Source organism: Crinia signifera, chromosome 1, assembly GCF_055691185.1.
Source record: "Crinia signifera chromosome 1, ASM5569118v1, whole genome shotgun sequence".
In the NCBI taxonomy this organism is placed as follows: domain Eukaryota; kingdom Metazoa; phylum Chordata; class Amphibia; order Anura; family Myobatrachidae; genus Crinia; species Crinia signifera.
In genome coordinates, this window is record NC_139217.1 from 409,403,606 (window position 1) to 409,423,719 (window position 20,114).

The following is a 20,114-nucleotide window of genomic DNA, read 5'->3' on the forward strand; positions in this document are numbered from 1 at the left end:
ATTTAGTCCCAGTGAATGGCTTTGCCATAAAATAATTCGCCCTCCCTAACGGTTTTAAGGCCCCCATACACACTGCGATAGCTTATGCGGGTATCGCACAGTACAAAATATGTGCTGCACATACTTTTTGTACTACCCGCGCATCGCACGCAAACCACATGCATTGTGATGTGATCCAGCCGATAACGCATCGCAGAGTGTATTGGGGCCTTTACAGCTCTTTCCACAGAATTACAAATGTCAGTCACCAATGCGTACAAACCTGTGCTCCAGTGAGATCAACATTCACTGTTAAGCTGACCACACCTCTAACTCTTCTGTCCAACTAGCCAATTGGCAAATGACAATTGGCCATTTACACAATTTGAAAGACTTCGCATTGGAAGCAAATCTATTTGATTTAATTCATTTGTCAGCCTTTCAGCATTTGGGACACTTTTCAGAATTTCATTCCACGAGTCAAATAGTTGGTGGTGTGGGGCCAGGTTTTCTATGTGCCGAGGGCTGGATATGCGAAGAGCTGTTAAACAAATCTGCCAAATATAGATGACTATATAGACATCCTGCTCAATATCCTACAAATAGTTGCTTGACGTGCATGGTGACTAATAAAGGGTATTGTCCAGACATGGGATTATATGTACAGAAATGGGGCTTCGATTTGGTAGGCACTGTGCTTGTAAAATGTTTAACCGGGAATTGGGATATTTTTTTATTTTTTTTGTGACCACAGAACAAAGGCTGGTTTTAATTATATAGCGTTGTTTCTCCAGTAAGACTCAAGACTCTTTGCAGCACCAAAAGTATTAAGGTCTCAGCTGGTGAAAACCATCCACTAGTAGTAGAATACATAATTTAAGGGACTTTAAAAATACCTGTACCATTCCTTGTTTTTGGAAGATCTGCTCTATAAAATCCAGGTTTTAAAAAAATGATAAATACATGTATGGTGGTGCGTGCTTGTTAACCCTTTGAGTGCAAAGTGCATTTGTCAAAATTGGTGTAAAAATTGCTAAGTAAACATTTTTATTCATCATAATGACTTGTAATGTTTACCTGTTATTATAGGAAATATCATCCTTGTTTTACACAGCATTTCTTATTTAAACTTCTATATCAAATGTTAGAAGTGCTCGAAAATATAGCAGATATTCTGAACATCTCAGATGTCGGTACTGGAAGGGTTAATATCAAGCATTGTGATCTTTAAGGTGCTTCCACAAAGACAAACCTGCACACTTGTGTCCAAACATTATGCAAGGGTTGGTATATTGTCTCCTATGCTTTATCCCTATAGTGCATCAAGATTCCAAAGTCAGATAGCCCCAATGAAATGCACAACTTTAACTTCTATCTGTCAAACGTGGGAAAAGATAATCCTCAAGGCAGCTTCGACTGTATTCAGCAAACTGTGTCAAGGTAAGAAATGTCTGCGGTGTTCTTCCACTGTACAGATCGTTTTATTGCGAAATGTGATTTTTGTATGCAAAATAAAGTCTATGCGGGAGATGCTATAAAATGTGTATTTTTTTTTTTTTGTGTTTTTTTTTTCCCCATCTGTGCTAAATAATTTAGAAGCTTTTCCATATGAAAGCTGTGTACAGTATATGGCATCTGGGGCAGTATTTTGGTGACTAGGCAAATTCCTTCTGTATCTTGATTAACACTGCAAGCCAGTATTTACTTCTGTCAGAGGTAATCTGAATTATACATGACAACTAGGACACTGTTAAATAACATTTGTTGCTATTGATGTACCACTGCACAGTAACCTCTTGATATATTTTTCTTTAAAAAAAGGAATCCTTTTTTTTGTTACTAAATCATCCTAATATAAGCAAGTTACAGTATGTAATCTCTAATAGAGTAGCTGCCCCCACACACCCCTTCATACACACCACACCCCAGTGCACAGGCTATCATACAATTACAGTACTGGCTATACTAGTAGAACATGCAAATGCGAGACATTGTCAAATGTTAATTAATCATATGGAAACTTTGCAGCGCAAAATAGCTGCCTATACCTAGAAGGCCATTCCATGGCTATGTATAAACTTTGTATGTTTTTATGTTTTGCCATCAAGCACTGGTTTGTCCAAACTGAACTGTCTGGGATTCATACAAGATAAAATCACAGTATGTGCCACTAATGACTCCTACCAGCTTACAAGAGACCGCATGACTCAGGCAGAAGAAGAAACACGAAGCCGTAGTACTAAAGTCATAAAGCCTGGTGGCCCATTTCTAGGTATGTCATTTGGGTCTTACACAAGTTGCTGGTCGAATACCCCCTTCAATATTGCTAAGCCAGGTTGGACCTGGGCTCTCGATCCTTGGTCCGGTGCTTTCATATTAAACCTGGGTTGCCCGTTCTACAGAGGGCGATCAATGTTTAACCCTTATAACCTGTGTTGGGGTTGGTCACCCTTATAAGCTTTGGCACTTTCATACTCAACCTTGGACCCAGATTGAAACGCCGGCACTTACCTGGGTCACAGGCAGTGTTAAAGGGGTATAACTAAAGATGGTACATGTTCAGTAGGTCATGGGTGATGGCTACCCATAATCGATGTTTTGTATTCTAAAGTAGGACTTGTTCTAGGTGTGGCATGCTGCCACTTGTTACATTATTAGAGCCCCTTTATATCATGTGTACCAAGGCTTCAGACTTCTGGTCTCAGTATATCTGTAATGTTGTACTGGAATGCCCTGTATCTGCTGTAGAGCAGTACTGTTCTCCCAGTAAGCCCGGCTTACCTTTTTGGGTCAAGCAGGAGGGAGCTAGAACAATGTGTTGCATGGAGGGATCTGCATGGCTGCTTCCTCTGTGAAATAACATTTCAGGCATCTGGGTAGGATTCTTTCATCTGATCCTGGATTTGTGCCAATGACACATTGTAACCTTAGCCACTTGCTGTGCATAATAGATGCCGTTGTCACTTACTGGAAGGGAAGGTTCTTTTCGCAAATATTTCATAAATTTATGTTGTGTGAGGCCCTTAAAGTGCTTGTGAAGGGACGTTGTGCACTTTCATGTGCCTTTTTTAGATCATTATCTTTTTTGTTCTAAAGCTAGAATGTTTTATGCAGCTGACTGATTTTGGCTATGTGCTGTATTTCTATTGTTTTATAGGAAAGCGGGTCCAGATTCGTAAACCAGCAAGTAATGTTCTGGACACAGCACCAGAAAGGAAAAGGTCCACACCCATTAATCCTGCAAGCACCCTGCGGAAGACTAATATCACTAACAGTATTGCACAAAGGCCATATAGGGAAAGGGTGATTCATCTGCTGGCACTAAAGCCATATAAAAAACCAGAGATACTCGCTCGTTTACATAAAGATGGTGTTAATCACAAAGACAAGAACGCTCTTGGTGGCATCCTGCAACAGGTGAGAATTGCTCAGACTGTAGCTGTGAGGACATGTTATAGATGTCGGCCTATTGGGTGCATGGCTGTTTGCAGGTTTTCTTGCTCTTACATGTTTAATGTAGAAGTTCTGTTTGTCTAGTTAAGGACTTATGCACACAAAGGTATATTACTTCATGTCCTGTCATAAGATCTATACCCACATTCAGTGTGCGTGTCATAGGTTCGACAGCACTATGGTTGACTATTGAATGTCGACATGGGCCAAGGTTGACCTGAGCTTAGGTGGATGGGCCATCTGTCAGTACGGATGATGTAATGGTTAGCAGTACTGCCTCACAGCGCTGAGGTCCTGGGTTTGATTCCCACCATGGCCCTAACTGTGCGGAGTTTGTATATTCTCTCCGTACTTGCGTGGGTTGCCTCCGGGTACTCCAGTTTCCTCCCACAATCCAAATATACTGGTAGGCTAATTGGCTCCCAACAAAATTAACCCTAGAATGTCTGCATCTGGTAGGGAATATAGATTGTAAGCTCCTCTGGGGCAGGAACTGATGTGAATGTTCATATAATCTCTGTAAAGCGCTGTGGAATATGTGTGCGCTATATAAGAAACTGTAAATAAATTAGGGCAACACATTAGGTGGACATGTAGTTTTTATGTGTCATATTGTTAGCATGTCCACTCGTATTTTAACTCTTTAAGAGATTTAGCCGCAACTTCACATAATGGGCTGTATTCAATGCGGCCGGTGAGGGGGTTAAACGGCAAGGATCGCCGTAAACATGCAGTCCTCGACGTTTAGCCGCCTTACCAGCCACTCAACCAATTTACCGCGCCGGAGGAATCCTCGCTGTCGGAGGACGGACAGGATTCCCCAAACAGCGACGCTCACAGCTAATGCAGGGAGCCTGCTGCATTTAACCGCGAGCCTCTCTGATTTAGCGGACGCAGGTCCCCTTTACTACAAAAACCTAGCGAGGGGGGGAAATGGTGTGCACAGGGGGATCAGTTAAATACTGACGCTGTGACAGAGCATTCGGCACTGCTCGCTGTCACAGCTCGCAAAAAGCATTGAATACTGCCCTATATCTTTAAAAAGAAAAAAAAATTGGTCGTGCCAGAACTAAGCCTAATTCGTAAACTGAAAATGCTTCTCGTGATGTGATATAAAAACACAAACCTATTGCATGACAGGAAAGTGAATTGTTTGCTACATTACATTTCAGATGTTAGCAAGGCTCCTACTTATAGTACAGTGCTAGCTCATCATACGTAACCAGCATACTGGGGTCTATATTTAGCTGCAGCAAGCTGATCATTTGTTACAAAATCCATGCACAACCTTATTGGGCAGTGCTACACCTTGAATGGAGAACAGGCTACATGTCAGCTGGAATTGGCAGGCAGTGTAATATTACCTTGTTCTGAAAAGCTTATTGAAATTGTTCTGTACCAATCTGGTTGCAGCTTTCTATAGAGACTAGGGTGAAAGTAGATCTACAAATCCTAAGACGGAGGGTTTGCATCTTGACACGAATGCAATCTGGGTTCTGGACGGAAGGAGTTAAATAGCATAGACTGAGTCTTTGTGCTGGAAAGCGTCTGGAACAGTGCAACCCTGTACTCTCCCCTGTCGCTGAGCCATGGTACTAGGAAAAGGCAGTGTAATGCGGTTTTCATAAACCAGAAGAGCAAACATCTGTAGCCCTGTGCTTTCTAAATGCAGCATTACATTCTAGTATACACTGCAAACAGAGGCTTCGTGTGAACTCGCTGTAGGCTGAATATATTTAGTGATCTCTGCACTGACTGTTGTGTGAACCACTTTCTACAGTGTTGTGTACATAGTAACTGTAAAGTGCATGATTAGACATCACTTCATCATCCCCCCCCCCCCCCCCAAAAAAAAATGCTTGATCCACACATTCCAGTTACTTAAGGCACTATGCCGACACAAATCGTGTCTACCAGAACTTGCATAGGTTATTCAGTGTTAGATGAAGTTTCAATTAGCAAACACATGTGCTGCCCTATGTTACTGTATCATGTAATTGATCATTGCCAGTTGGGATACATCTGTAGTTTCATTGTATGCATAGGATTGTGCCAGCTGGTTCACATAGTATAAATGTCCTGGTAGGGCTAAATTATTAGGCGCTTTCTCTGTTGACCCTGTATTAGGTTTATTGGGCTTGCACGTAAGGCTGGTTTCACACACTCCGGCTCCTGCGGGACGGTGAAATCCCGTACGGCCAGGGAGCCGTGCCGCACACACTAGTTTATAATAGAAGGGATGGCCATCCAGTGGCGGGATCCGGCTGCAACCGTGCGGCCGGGTCGTGGCCGTCCCGTGTGAATGGACACAATAGTGTCCATGCACAACTAATGTGTGCGGCACGGCTCCCTGGCCGTGCGGGATTTCACCGTCCGGCAGGAGCCGGAGTGTGTGAAACCAGCCTAAGGCTTGTATTGTAATCTGTCCCAATGTATGATAGCCCGGGCTCTTTTGAGCACTGGTCTTTATTTCTCGATTCAGGCTAAGCAGCATGATATACCTATGCATGGACTGGTTCGCAGGTATTCAATGCCGCTCGCCATGGGCAGCAAGGATCGCAGAAAACCAGCCATCTTTGCTGTTTAACTCCCTCGTCAGCCGTTTGCCCTATTCGTTGTTACTGCGGAATCCTTGCTGTCACGTATGGGGAGGATTCCCCCAAACAGCGAGACCCGCGGCTAATGCAGCGAACCCCCTGCATTTAGCCGTGGGTTTCGTGGCTTCTGCAGCCGCATACGCTGATTCCCCCTCTCTCCCCAAAAAAAACCGGAGCAATGGGGAATCTGCATATGAGGGAAAGGGGGCGGTCAGTTGAATACTGAAAGGGCAAGCAGTGACCTCGAACAGGAAGCCCTGCTCGCGGTCAGCGCTCACCCACGGCATTGATTATACCCCTTTGAGTGCAAACAAGCTTTGTAATGAAAATGTCCCACCTGTGTTATTGTGTAACTGCTCACTATTGTGAGGTGCAATCACACGTGTTAAACTGGTTAGATTATGACATTCTAAAGACCCAGCAAGGTGATTTTTTGCTGCAAAATGAGATTGGTATTCTGGTCCCTGGGTTCATTCCTACCATACGAGGCAGTCAAAGAATGATCTCTAATTGCTTTTAATTATTTCTCCGTGGAGAAATCCCTGCAGAGTGCTAAATATGCATGTGCCGCTTTCATGAACAGCGTTTCTGTTGGGGTTTATCTGCAAACAGAATGTCTGCAAATAGGACTTCTGATGCTGTAAATGAATATTAGCTTGGAATGTATCCATAGTGAATTATGCCTTGCTGGAGCGCTATACTGTTTCACTGTGGAGTTTTGTTTATTTAGCCTATCCTTTTAAAGGGCTGTGACCAGCTGAAGACTATAGAAGGCTATGTTGCAGGGTAACCTAATATGTGCTGGGAATTCTCCTGCCCAGTTGTAGAGCTCTCAGGGCATCATTTAGTCCTACTCTGAATGCACCTATTAATATACCCCGTGGAACATAAAAAAATGTATCCTACGTTGTCTATAGTTGACAGTGAGGTTTTTTTTTCTGTCTTAAAAAAGATTAGGAATTCAGCTTTATGAGCCAACCTGTTATATAGGCAGTTCAGATGCAGGGTATTTGTTGGACCCTCAGTCTGTAACATGTAGAACCTTTTTTTTGGCTTCACTACCAAATGCCAGAACCCCATTTTGTGAGTGCATTTAAGGTCCATACACACTGGGCGACTATGCCCAGCGTGTATGGACAGCGATGATAGCATTCATCGCTGCAGGGAAAGCCGCTCCGTGCATACACACTGAGCGGCTTTCCCCCTGTCTGGCGCCGACGGAAGGAGGGAGGACGGCGTTGCATTGCGGAGCACTATGCAAAGCCGTCCTGAAAGCCGCTCATCTGCTGGTATAACAGCAGATGGAACGGCGATGTTGCGGGAGCGCGCAGCAGCGCTCATTGCCGGGCCATACACACTGGGCGGCTTTGAGCTGAAAGCCGCTCAAACCTGCTGTTTTGAGAGACTTTCAGCTCAGTCACACGATGTGTATGGGCTTTTAATTCTCTTAAGAGGTCAAAGGTTGTGTTGGGTCCCAGGCTACTTTTTGTGCATGCATTTTTAGCATTTACCAAAACTAAGGTCTGTTTTTGTATCAAGTGCCAATACTTCTATATACAGATTTATTTTCAGGAATGATTGGGCTATTGGTTTGCATTAATGATCACTTTAGCGTAGAGCAGCTCAAGCTAAATGATGTACATTGTCAATGTTGGTAATGGGTGTATGTTATATTCCTACTTTACATTTCTATTTTTGTTCCTTTTTTATCTAAGGTTGCCAATTTAAATTCAAAGGACAATTCTTATACACTTAAGGATTTTGTTTACAAAGAAATACAGAGAGAATGGCCTGGTTACCTGGAAGGAGATAAACAGTTATTAGACAGAGTTCTTTCTAGGTATGTGGTAGATTTCCTGATTGTGACATTTTAAATTATGATTTTTTTTTTATTAATATTAATGGTGTTGAGGGAGGGTGTATTTTTTTAAATAAAACTTGGTGTCTCCTGCTAATGAAAGTTGATTAAAGTTTGCATGTATGTTTTTGTAGATTATCCGATTGTGTAAATGACTTGAAGACAGATATATTTGGTTGCAGAAAGTGTGATGCTGTGACAAAAATGTTAGCTTTTCTTCTAATGTAATATGATTTCATTTTTTAACAGGAAACTTAATCTGTCTCAGAATCCTACCAGCTCCAGTCAGTCAGACTCTCCTCCTTTAAGAGCTGCATCACCAACTCCCCAGGTATTGGAATCTTCTGTCGCAATGTAACTGTTCAAGGACCAGATGCACTAAGCTTCAACCGTGATAAAATGGAGAGTGATAAGCAGCCAGCCAATCAGCTCCTGCCTGTCGTGTCACAGACTGTTTGAAACCGGTCAGGCAGGAGCTAATTGGCTGGTTGTTTATCACTTTTTGAAGCTTAGTGCATCTGGCCCCAAGTTTGTTGCAATAGTACTACTAATTTAGGAATCGTGTGTGCATAGAATTTTTTTTTATTTATTTTTTTTATGTTCATTATCACTAGTGCTGTGCTGCTACAGTGTATGTAAGAAGTAGGAAATTGCTACAGGTATATGACTTGTACAGACCTAGCACTGCCTACTGATTAGTCAGTTAAATGTTTTTTTGTTTTTTTTTGTTTTACAAATGGTAGTGATGGGGGGGTTGGATCTATTTGAGCTTGTTCTGCTTCCTTTCTGAGTTTGCTCTGCTTATAATTTTATTTTTATTCTTCTCTAGAAACGATCTCCAGAAACGGATTTCATTGATCCCTTAATGACTAAGAAGCCGAGGATATCTCATCTTACAAACAGAGTGCCCCCGACTTTAAATGGCCACTTGGGTTTACCCAATGAAAAACCAGCACCTGTACCCCCTCCACCTTCTGCTGCCACCCCAACACTTCCTCCACTTCCGCCTGCACGACTTCCAGTTTCAAATCCACAAAATATAAACTCTAACTCCAATTCTCCCAGTACCCCTGAGGGGCGGGGGACGCAAGATCTGCCAGTGGACAGTTTCAGTCAAAACGGCAGCAGCTTTGAGGACCAGCAAGAAAAATATACTTCTAGGACTACTCTGGATAACACTCTACCAGCCCCAATCAAGTTGGGAAGCTCTGATCTAACGGACGATAAAAACAGCACATTGCACAAAAAGGCAAAGCGAATAAAAAAACACAAGGACAAAGACCGAAAGAAATTGGACACTGAACCCATGGAGGAAGACAAGCCAGTGCTCCTAAAAAAGGAAGAGATCATTAAGATGGAAGAGAGCCTTAGTCCAGATGAGAAGAAAGGTGCTTATTTTCCCCCACACTATATTGAATACCTAAATGTTTATAAAAATACAAAGCTGAATTCATGCAGTTGAAAACTTGGGGGTTTTGGGGTATTACTTGCACCAGGTTTATGAAAGTGTACCCGTAGGGGCGCAATATGCAGAAGCTGTTTTATCTACGTAGCAGCTGCAAAATGTCAGGTATGTCAGACCTGGAATATAGAGACTAAAAACAAGCCAGGTGGGTATGCAGCGTTGGTTAAAAATCACAAATGCATTGGATTGACTTTTCATCATTTTTATATTCCTAAAATGTTTGACACTTCAATATACCATTGGATATGATATATCACATTAAATTAAATGTAAAAAAAAGTCCGTGCAATGCATTTGATTTTTAACAAGCGCTGCATACACACCTTGCTTGTTTTTAGTTGAAAACTTTAAGGTTAATTTTTGCTCCAAATCTATATACTTTCTCCTACAAAAAAAGGTATAGGGAATCATCCGGCTGGCCAGTGCCATGAGTTGCAGCGTCTGGCTGACCACTGTTGCGTGCCATGAGTTGCAGCGTCTGGCTGACCACTGTTGCGTGCCATGAGTTGCAGCGTCTGGCTGACCACTGTTGCATGCCATGAGTTGCAGCGTCTGGCTGACCACTGTTGCGTGCCATGAGTTGCAGCGTCTGGCTGACCGTTGTTGCGTGTCATGAGTTGCAGCGTCTGGCTGACCGTTGTTGCGTGCCATGAGTTGCAGCGTCTGGCTGACCGTTGTTGCGTGCCATGAGTTGCAGCGTCTGGCTGACCGTTGTTGCGTGCCATGAGTTGCAGCGTCTGGCTGACCGTTGTTGCGTGCCATGAGTTGCAGCGTCTGGCTGACCGTTGTTGCGTGCCATGAGTTGCAGCGTCTGGCTGACTGTTGTTGCTTGCCATGAGTTGCTCTAGGGAGAATTTGGTTTCTTTGTTGACCAATTATTCTTCGTATTTCAGCGGATGATAATGCAAAAATCTACTTTTTTGTACAAGTGGAAAACCGCAAGAGGGAGCACAGTTGTCTGAAAAAAAAAAATTGCGTTATTTCTATACAAAACTTTTATCTTCTGTTTACTATATCTGTAACCTAGGTGTTGATCTTGAAAATATCAGGTGGCACTTGTCAGTGGTGCCAGTTGAGGGGCAATTCTGTAGGGGAGGGGGGAGTTGCGGACATGGCTGCAAGAAATGCTCCAAAAAATACACTGGCTTTGCCTCTTGGATTCATTATGCAGCGGCCCAGAAGTGCAGCACTTGTGTGACATGATATAGCATTGCAGCAGAGTAGGTGTTACTCCATCTCTTTGGCAAGGACTACTGTAGGAGCTTTAACAGTTTATGTAATTTTATAAAACAAAAACTTGACCACTTCTCTCTGTTTAAAAAGAACATAGAGGCACTGTGGCGCTTTACTCTGATTTCTTTATTTTTCAAAATCTGTGAATTTGGTGCCTGCTGGGAGATGTCCTTTTTAATATGTGGGATGCATTCCCGACTGCTGGGATGTTGAACTGTAAGTAAGCGGGAACACTAGCGTGGGTGGTGTAAGCATTCTTCCCTTACCCACCAGATTTCCTCAGTCGGAATGCCGGCATCCTTATTCAGCACGCCAACATCCCAAGTCATCCATATGTATCCCTTTTTAACGTTTTTTACAACCTGAAAATGTAAGCACCTTCACCTAAGGAACTGCTGAACTGTATATATGCAGCCTTCATTTGTTTTTAGTTTAAACTGGCAACCCGAGAAGTGCATTGTCATGTCAGTCTTATCTTCATGCATCAGCTGGCATGACACTGCAGAATTGTGTTTGGCTTTTTGAGTGCTAATTACCATATACCATGGAGCTGCTACCATATACAATGGTTTATTTTAAATCTGTAAATACTATTTTTCTGGCAGACCTTAAGGGCTTCTATCCGCTGCAATTTTTCTGGAGTGTTGCACATTTGAATTGCGCTACAATGTCAGAAATTGTTACACAAACCATAAAAAAAGCTATTGGATGTGAGAATCCTAAAGGTAGAGGTTTGGGGAGGTTTTTTTTGTTTTTAGCGGCAATAAATTTCATTGAAAAACCAGGTCGATTTTTGCCATGAAATTGAGTGCTGTTTAAAAAAAAAAAGGAAGGTCTTCCAAAATCTCCCACTTTCTGATTCTCACACCTTATTACATTTGGTTCATGTTGACATTCAGTACTACTGAATTGATTGCTTGGAATTTGATCCAAAAGCATCAGAACATGGTGTGTATTTGAATTGCTTAATTTGAAGTGTAACATACGTAGATTGTACATTCTATGAATGTATGCTGGGAAAGATCAATATTGTACACAGCAGCAGTTGGTGGTCTACTTTTAACGAGGATTGACTTGTAACATTTTGTAGTGAATTTGGTGGTTTAATCAGGCACCCCACGGAGCAATAAAATTGTTTTGCTAATTAGCCTTGTGAAGCATTTGCGCAGCCTCCCTCCCTTTATCAGATTGATACCATAATTTAAATATATGTAAAGGTGTATTGCATGTAGGATTTCTTTAAGGTAAGAAACTGTTACAAATGAGATCCATCGCCTTAATCCCTTCACTGCTGGATAAATACTTAAAATACTTATATATTATATTTTTTTCAGAAAATGCCAATAGTGAAACTTATTTTTCAGTATTTTTCCACCTTTCCCAAATGCTTGCTATTGTGTAGGAAGAATATGGTAGCCAAACAAGGGCTTTTTTATTACCGCATTAAATGAGGAATTGCTACTTTTTTACTGTTTTTATTGGTCCCTTGAGGTCATCCAGCAATCTTACTGTATATCCAAGGGACCAGCGCCACTTATCCTCATAGCAGCAGGGCTAATGTAGCAGTTGAATTACCCTGCTTGCACACAGATGACTGCTATAAATGTAGGCTTAACTGATTTTTTTTTTTTTTTTTTTTTTTTTAAGCTGTATTAGGACACTTGTTACAGCCGTTTAGTACTTTATGTATACAAGTAGTGCATTTCCAACGGTTGTAGGCTATAGTAGCAGAATTGACTTATAATGTTACTTGTATGTGACATTCCATGCAGTTCGTGTTTTTGTGTGGGATGCAATTTACTCGTGTGCGAAGATTTTTGTGGGGAAAAGTAAGGCTGGTTCAGTGTTCAATTACCAAATTATAAACATTTTTGGTTTTCCCCACAGATGTTCAAGTAACCTGCACAGCTTCAGACCCCTCATCAACAGAATTGGCAGATTACATAGTGTGAGTAGTTATGAAGTGCAGGTGTGCAATCCTTTACCTATGACTGACGTGTGTGCTTTCTTTCACCAATCCGGAGCATGATTAGTCTTTTTTTTTTTTTTTTTTTTTTTCTCCTTCTAGTAGAAAGACCTTGTATTACTTTCTGTCCTGTTTCCGCAGACACATGGGGCAATTTGGGGCTATTTTAGAAAGTAAGCCCGGATCGCCCCAAATGTACAGGATATGGCGATGCACGGTCTATCCTGCTAAGGTTGCAGCACTTTGCCTATTAGCTTGGGCAAAAGGATGCGCCTCTTGGGCTTGCAGCGATGCATGTCGCGCAGCATCGGCTCCCGCGATGCCTGTGTACAGGGTTTAAGCAGTTGGCCTGGCTTTCATGTTTAATGAAAGTTAAAACCAGCTGTAAGTATTTTTGGTATGGAGTGTAAGCTTTCAACAACACGTTTACTGTAATAACTATGTATTGAGCGTTGAAAATAAATACAGATTAGTCTTACCACATTTCATCTTGACTACAAATGTTCATTTACTGAAATAGCCTGTTTTCCTAACCGGTATACATTATCTATTGCAGAAAATACACTGTTATTGTATCTAATGAGCAGAGACAAAGTTACAAGGATGACTTCAACTCTGAATATGATGAATACCGGAGTTTACATGCCAGAGTAGAAAGTATAACTAGAAAATTTATGCAGCTGGATGCACATAGGAAGCGGCTGTCTCCGGGTTCTAAGGAATACAAGGTATGGGCACAGGGGTCTAGATTTTCCCTCTCTAAAAGAGTTCATCTTAATCGGCTCACTGAATGCTGGGAGTTCTCTGGTCAAGTGGGACCACAAAAGACAACACTAACTTGTATTAAAACATCTGTCTTAGTATTTGTTTTCAAATATTAAAGCTGGGTACAACAAGATCGTCCATGAACTGTATCGTTAACTATCTCCCCTTCAACTGGCTTGGAATCCTGGACACAGTACATAGTACACACTGTATTGTGCTTGTCCATGTCTGTAAGATCCCTCCAATATGTTTAACTGACCACAGGGATCATTTTTCTTAACTTTTTTTTTTTAATTTATTTTTAATTATATGCAGTACAGGTAGAGTATCCCGTATCCAAAATGCTCGGGACCAGGAGAATTTTGGATAACGGATTATTCCGTATTTCGGAATATTTTAATATTTCAATGATGTATTTTGAAGTATCTTGCATGTATGCTGTATAAACACATAATATACACACAAATATATTTTATTACCACATAAAATACACACAAATATATTTTAATTGTTCAAAAAACAAGGTTTCAAAACAGTACGTGTGTACTATCTCAGCACTGAATTTGAATGCCAAGCAATCATTGTCTTGCACATATATAGTGCCAGTTACATATCATGTCCCCAGTGATGCTGTTACAAATGTCCCCAGTGAGTTTTTAGCAAAAAAAAATTTTTTTTTCACTTTCTGGAATGTCCGTATTTCGGAATAATTCGGATAACGGATACTCGGATACGGGATACTCGACCTGTATTAAGTGCAAATGTTATTTCCTTGTGTTTTGAATGCTGTTATAGATAACATTTTGGCCATTTTTTCTTGTACCACGGTCTGAAATCTTTTTTATTTTTTGTTTAAGATTGTACATGAAGAGGTTATCAAAGAATATCGGAAGTTTAAAGAGGTAAGTGTCGTATATGTATTGTGTAGTTTATGGAACAAAGCTTATAGTATTCTCCTGGTGTTGGGTGGAAGAGTATTTTCCTCATGCACTTAATAGTGTTCATAGTACTGTACCTATCCTATGCTTGATTCTTGGTGATGCTACATGAAGCGTCATATATAAAGGTCTATTGGCCAGCGAAAGACCAACCACACTTAGAACGTAAAATTACTTAATACAAGCAACTTGTGCTGTAATTATATTCTATTAAGGTATTAATAAATATTAGACAATAATGGTCTTTTGTGTTCAGAAAGACACCTAGTACACCGATATAGATGCATATTTTGTGTCGTTTGCAGTTGGACTCTATAATATAAGCTATATGGAGTGATTGGACAATCTAATTTCACTTGGGAGCCACAAGAGAAAATAACTGTTGGACATACTGATTATACATACTAGATACAAAAACAAATGAGATTATTCTCAGTGTCTCCATAATGGCATATAGACTATTATAGGATAGAGAGAACAGATAGTAATTTTGGGGGCCATTCACAATAGCATACCACTTAAACCAAGTACACACTGAGCGATTTTAGCCATTATCGCCGGGAATATGGTCGTTGTGCAAACTAGCAAAATGTCACCTGTTTGTGTGGGCGCATGTATTGGTTTGGTGGAGTTGTTTAGTAGCTATGAGCTGCTAAACCTGACCTTGGTGGGCACAATCACTTTGCGATTTCTCTTCGCTTTAGATGGGAGGATTGGGTGTGATGGGACAATTGAATACAGCCCTAAACGGCTTTGGAGCTCAAGGTTTTAAAATGCAAGAAAACTTATGAGTAAAAAAAAAAAAAAAAAATCCTGCCTCAGGGGACATACATCTGACTAGGTTTTAGATAATATCTAGTCAGATAGCACTACATTTGGGACCAGTACCTGACCAGCACAAATGGATCGTACATAGCTTGTGGGTCAGCAATGTGTGCTAAACTAATTCGCTCAGCACGGTGCTGCACACTAGGTAAAGTTACGAAAACATTTTTAAAGTGCAGTTGCCCATAGTGACCAGTTAAATTCTAGCTACCAATTTCTATAATGTACTAGATGCATTATAACTGAAATCTCGTTGCTCAATGAAATACTGGCCGTTTTTGATAAACCTTTTGTCCCCCCTTCCAAGTGCTAAGATTGCGTCTATAACCCCAGCAGTGATCTGGTACACCTTGGAATGGTGAGGCTGCATTTACCCCACCAGCGAGAGCTAGATCCATGACTCCAGCAATGGCTGGTACACCAGTCTACTGGTAAATGGATCAAAACCTTCCACCTGAACATGAAGGACCCATCAGTTATTACAACGTGTAAATGTCCTGCACTGCTCTGCTGACTTGCGTAATGACGCCTCTCATTCTTTTTCTTTTCGCAGGCAAGTCCGAACTATTATGAAGAAAAATACAGATGTGAATATCTTCACAACAAACTTGCCCACATTAAAAGACTAATAGGAGAATTTGACCAACGACAGGCAGAGTCCTGGCACTAATGCTCTGCTTACAAGATGTGAATACTTAACGTTATTTATTTAAAATTCCAGATGTGTTACGCAAGGATAAAGCAAAGAAACTTTCAGGAGTTTCAGTATTAGCAGCAATTTTTTTTTTCTTTTCTTTCTCCTGGTGCCCGACCTTCCTTTATCCTGCTTAAATAAAAGCTGCTTTCTCTTCCTTGTCCTTTTTGGACATTTATCTGTGGAAATCGGTAATAGCCGCTGGAATTCCAGTGTCTATAATCTGATAAACTGCGCATTCTAAGTTTTATGTAGCATAATGATGTGCTTTTGGATAAATGTCTGTCTTCTGACCTTTCTTAATGCAAACCCTTTGCCTTAAACGGTAGAAGGTTGAAAAAATTTGCACAAAATGTATTTAAAAAATTAAAATAAAAATAAAAACTTTAGAAAAATATACGGAGGGTTAAGGGGTGGGGGGGACAGAAAAAAAAAGTATGTTTCAAAAAAAAGAAATTTCTGTCCTTAACTTGAACTTTAACTTTCAAATCATACTCCCAACTTCAAAAGATGCCTTAAGGTGTTTGCCTGTTTATATATAGTGTAGTTAAGTATTAGCTACACTGCTTCCCCCTCTTACTAGAGCAAATGGGAAGCACTCTGTGGCCTATCCGCATCTAGGAGTGTGCCTGTACGCGTGCAAGGATTGCGTGGGTGGTGAGCATGCATGATGAAATCACAAAGCTGCTATGTATCAGGCCAAATGCTCAGGTTTTAAACAACTGATGAGTGGTATTGTAGGCGGTTTCCTATGACTGCCATTTCTATTGTGGAAAACAAAAGCATTTTCATTTCAAGAATTTGTCAGCATTATTAACAAGGAGTGAATGCAGGACGAATTAGGGAGTTGGTTTTAAACCCAGCAAAGCCTTTTCAGTAGAGAAGGATTGGGGGGGGGGTCTACTTCTTGTGAAGGGGGGTTTAACAAAATATTTTGGGGTGACAAATAAAGAAATGTAACCATGTAGGTAACATATTTATATACTGATATATAAAGTATTTTTTAAGATATGCAAAGAAGTTATTTACCTACATGTATATTTAAAGATTTTTTTTTCCTCCTGCGAACCAGGAGTTATTGAAAGTAAAGATATATTTAACTTTAAGAGATACTGTGATCATCAGACAGCACAAAGTTGCATTTCATGCAATGTACCAGTTTACTTTAATTGAAACTTATCATTTTCATGTGGGAACAGTTTGTTTTATTTGCATTCTGAATAAACCAAAATCACTTTTTGTTTGTTTTCTATCCCCTTCCTGTAAGTGCTGCCAATGAAAAAAGGGACAGATATGTTTACAGATGTGATTATTGGACTGTTTGCCAAAAAAAAGCTTGTCGGTATCTGTAATAAACATGGCCTCTAGCATCAAACATGCTTTTTGTCTTTCTGTAAACCAGAAGGTTTGTTCGATTAAGGAATCGGAAAATCAGCCTGTGATAACACTGTTTTGTCTGCTTTGTTCTATGTGTCATCAGTACAGTTATCCCTGTGCACTACTGCTTGATAGTGATCAACACACTAAGCAACACTAAATCTGTACCAACTCTAACTGCATTGCAAAATTGCCTACTGTGTTACTTCCTATGGGGGCATTCTAGTCTGTAATGTGGAGTCCTTAACTAGCTTTATGAAAGCCAACTGACTGCCTTTTTACAGTGTTCTACTAAAATATGTTAATTCGGTATAACCTGGACATGTAAAGTACCCCACACTTCATCATAGATGCTCATTTCATTGATCATCACCTGGCCTCACTGCTTTCAGCTTCATTTAATTAGAACTAGAGATATTCACTAGGAGAATTAAACTATTCCGAGCAATTTAGAATGGATGTCCTTAACCTAGTTCTATCTACCTCACTCCAAGGTATTGTCCTCTGCTGTCATTTTAGGAACCAAACCTGTGATCTCCTATAGCAGGTGTGGAATGGAGGTCCTAAACGTGACCATATCTGTGGAGATTGTATATCTTAAATATGGCTAGCATTTTAGCTTTTGTACCCCATTATCCAAAGGTTTTATTTGAATGTCCTCACTACGCCAATATTTTAAATCGGTAAATGTATTTTGTCTTTTTTTTTTTTTTTTTTTCTTAGCTAGTGCTGTTGTGGAAAATCTTTTGATACTGGCTTTACTTTCCTTGTGCAACAGATTTTCTGGTTTACAAGACAAATGTATTAATGCTGTAAAACAAATTTCTAATTTGAAATTTTTGTTCATGAGGCTGAAATTACTGTATTAGCTCTAAGTTACCTGCCATTTTGCAAGCTGAACCAGTATGAGGGAGAATGCACCTGATCTGTTAACAACCAATGACCTCACGGAAGGACCGTGCCTTCTGGTTCCAGGTTAATCTATAGACTGCATAGGTAGGGCGGTATCCTATTACCCACGATCACTGACTGAAGGTAATAGGCTCACCCGGGGCTACCTAATTAGATGATAGTCTGTAAAATGGCTGCTCCCCCTCAGCAGCAGGTGGACTTTAAAAGAGTAAACATCCATTGATGCCTCTGGGCAGTTCTTGTAGATGCAGGTGTATCTCACATTCCTCTTTTAACCCATGAATCCAAGCAAATGTGCAGTATTTATACCATAAATGGCTTATGAACTAAATGGCTGAATATATAGGGAGATATATCTGGGGATATTTTTATTGTTTTTAACCATTGCCAACTATAATAAAAACCTATTTCATTCGGCTGCAGTTTTGAGTCTTTGGCCCAACTCTTGTAGAGTAGGTGAATGTATCTGCATACCTAACCAACAATTGCCACTGAATGTTTTTGAAAATGTGAAAATAATAAACTGGGAACTTTTTTATTTTATTGTCCATTTTCTACAATGTTCTCAATCACTTGTAGCATTTTTTTACCTGTTCACTGTTTGAAACATCACATTTTAATTTGTCCCATCCTGTGATAAAGGTTTATTTTGTCCTCGGTTTTATCATTGACTTCATTGTTTTATCATTTACAATGTGTTCTAAAATATGTAATTATGAAATGACCTAAAATGGGATTGTAATAGCTTGTGTTGGTGAAAAGAGGCCTTCAATATTACAATGTGTGAACCGTACAAACATATGTGTGGAGGTTCTCAATGACAGATAGGAGAGACTGCAACCATAAGTTTGCATTAGAAGCCTGTGCTGCAACACATCGGTTTGAATACATCTTCCCCACAAACTGAAGGAATCTGGCTTTAGAGGTGCAGACTTGTTCCTGCAAACAGACGCCGGGCACGCCTCTTACTGGCAGCTGTGTTTTGATGCATGTTCAGCTTCTCATTCCATTCCTCAGGGCTGCCTTGCCAAAGCAGAGTTTAGAACCAGATGATTGCATTTACAGAAGGGAAATAAAATTAAAAAAATGAACTTGGCAGTTCCCAGTACTTCTCTGCCCCACTTAAAACACAGCCTGAGAGAGGTATTGAGAAACTGTTAAAGTGTATGAAGGATTCCTGTATTCTGCTGTCATAACTAGTATTTCCTTGTGTGTAATCTTAATTGTGTCTCTGTCCAGGGCTATATTAAGTGACACTGTTATATCATATGAAAGAGTAATTGAAGTTTACATTGGCTGTGACCCTGCACAAAAAAAAATACTTTTCTCAAATGTTCCATACATGCTGTATTAAAGAAATGTAGAAGGTAAAATGGATTTGGGGTATTTTTAGCTAATTTATGAGCCATTGTTGCCCCATTATGTTAAAATCAGTTGTTTAATAAAATGTTAACTTTGAGCATCTTGAATTTGAGTCTTGAATTTTATTTTCATTATTTTGCCCTTTTAATAAGTGTTAAAATCTTATCTGGTCTACTTTCTGGTTGAAAACTTTCTTCACATGTGACTCTTCAAACCATGTTCTACTCAGAAGTCGCAGTTTAAGGTAACCCTTCATGAAAGATTTGACCAAAGTGGTAACGTTCAAATCATCAGAGGCAGATTTGTACCTTGACCTTATAGAAAAAAAAAAAAAAAAAATGTCCCTGCCCTAAGTATTGGCTTTGTCTCCTTTGTGTCACACAAGACCTTTGCTGGTTCACTATTGCTGCAAATACTCCTAAGGTGAGCACCCATCTATATCTGTGACCTCCTGTAGGGACAGGAGTGGGTGCTATCTGGTTGTGCAACTATTTATGTGTGATTCTGATCTCCACTGGTGAAGGTGTGCGGATATTTGGGTGAATTGTGTTGCATGACTGAGGCAGATTGTATTACAGGTCGAGTATCCCGTATCCGAATATCCGTTATCCGAATTATTCCGAAAACCATACATTCCAGAAAGTGAAGATTTTTTTTTTTTAATAAAAACTCACTGGGTACGTCTGTAAC

General features: G+C 40.3%; 1 protein-coding gene across 1 annotated transcript in view; it reads left to right on the forward strand.

Moving 5' to 3' along the window:
- Nucleotides 1-19,531, forward strand: part of ELL2 (elongation factor for RNA polymerase II 2) — a 44,597-nt gene extending 25,066 nt beyond the window's left edge. Inside the window, exons 3-12 of the mRNA XM_083151756.1 lie at nt 1,298-1,419; nt 2,088-2,251; nt 3,137-3,396; nt 7,745-7,869; nt 8,137-8,218; nt 8,717-9,275; nt 12,473-12,533; nt 13,108-13,279; nt 14,174-14,218; nt 15,633-19,531. Of these exons, the coding sequence (XP_083007882.1) occupies nt 1,298-1,419; nt 2,088-2,251; nt 3,137-3,396; nt 7,745-7,869; nt 8,137-8,218; nt 8,717-9,275; nt 12,473-12,533; nt 13,108-13,279; nt 14,174-14,218; nt 15,633-15,749 (1,707 nt within the window). The 3' untranslated portion in view covers nt 15,750-19,531. The remainder of the gene's footprint in view (nt 1-1,297; nt 1,420-2,087; nt 2,252-3,136; nt 3,397-7,744; nt 7,870-8,136; nt 8,219-8,716; nt 9,276-12,472; nt 12,534-13,107; nt 13,280-14,173; nt 14,219-15,632) is intronic.
- The last annotated feature ends 583 nt before the right edge of the window (nt 19,532-20,114 follow it).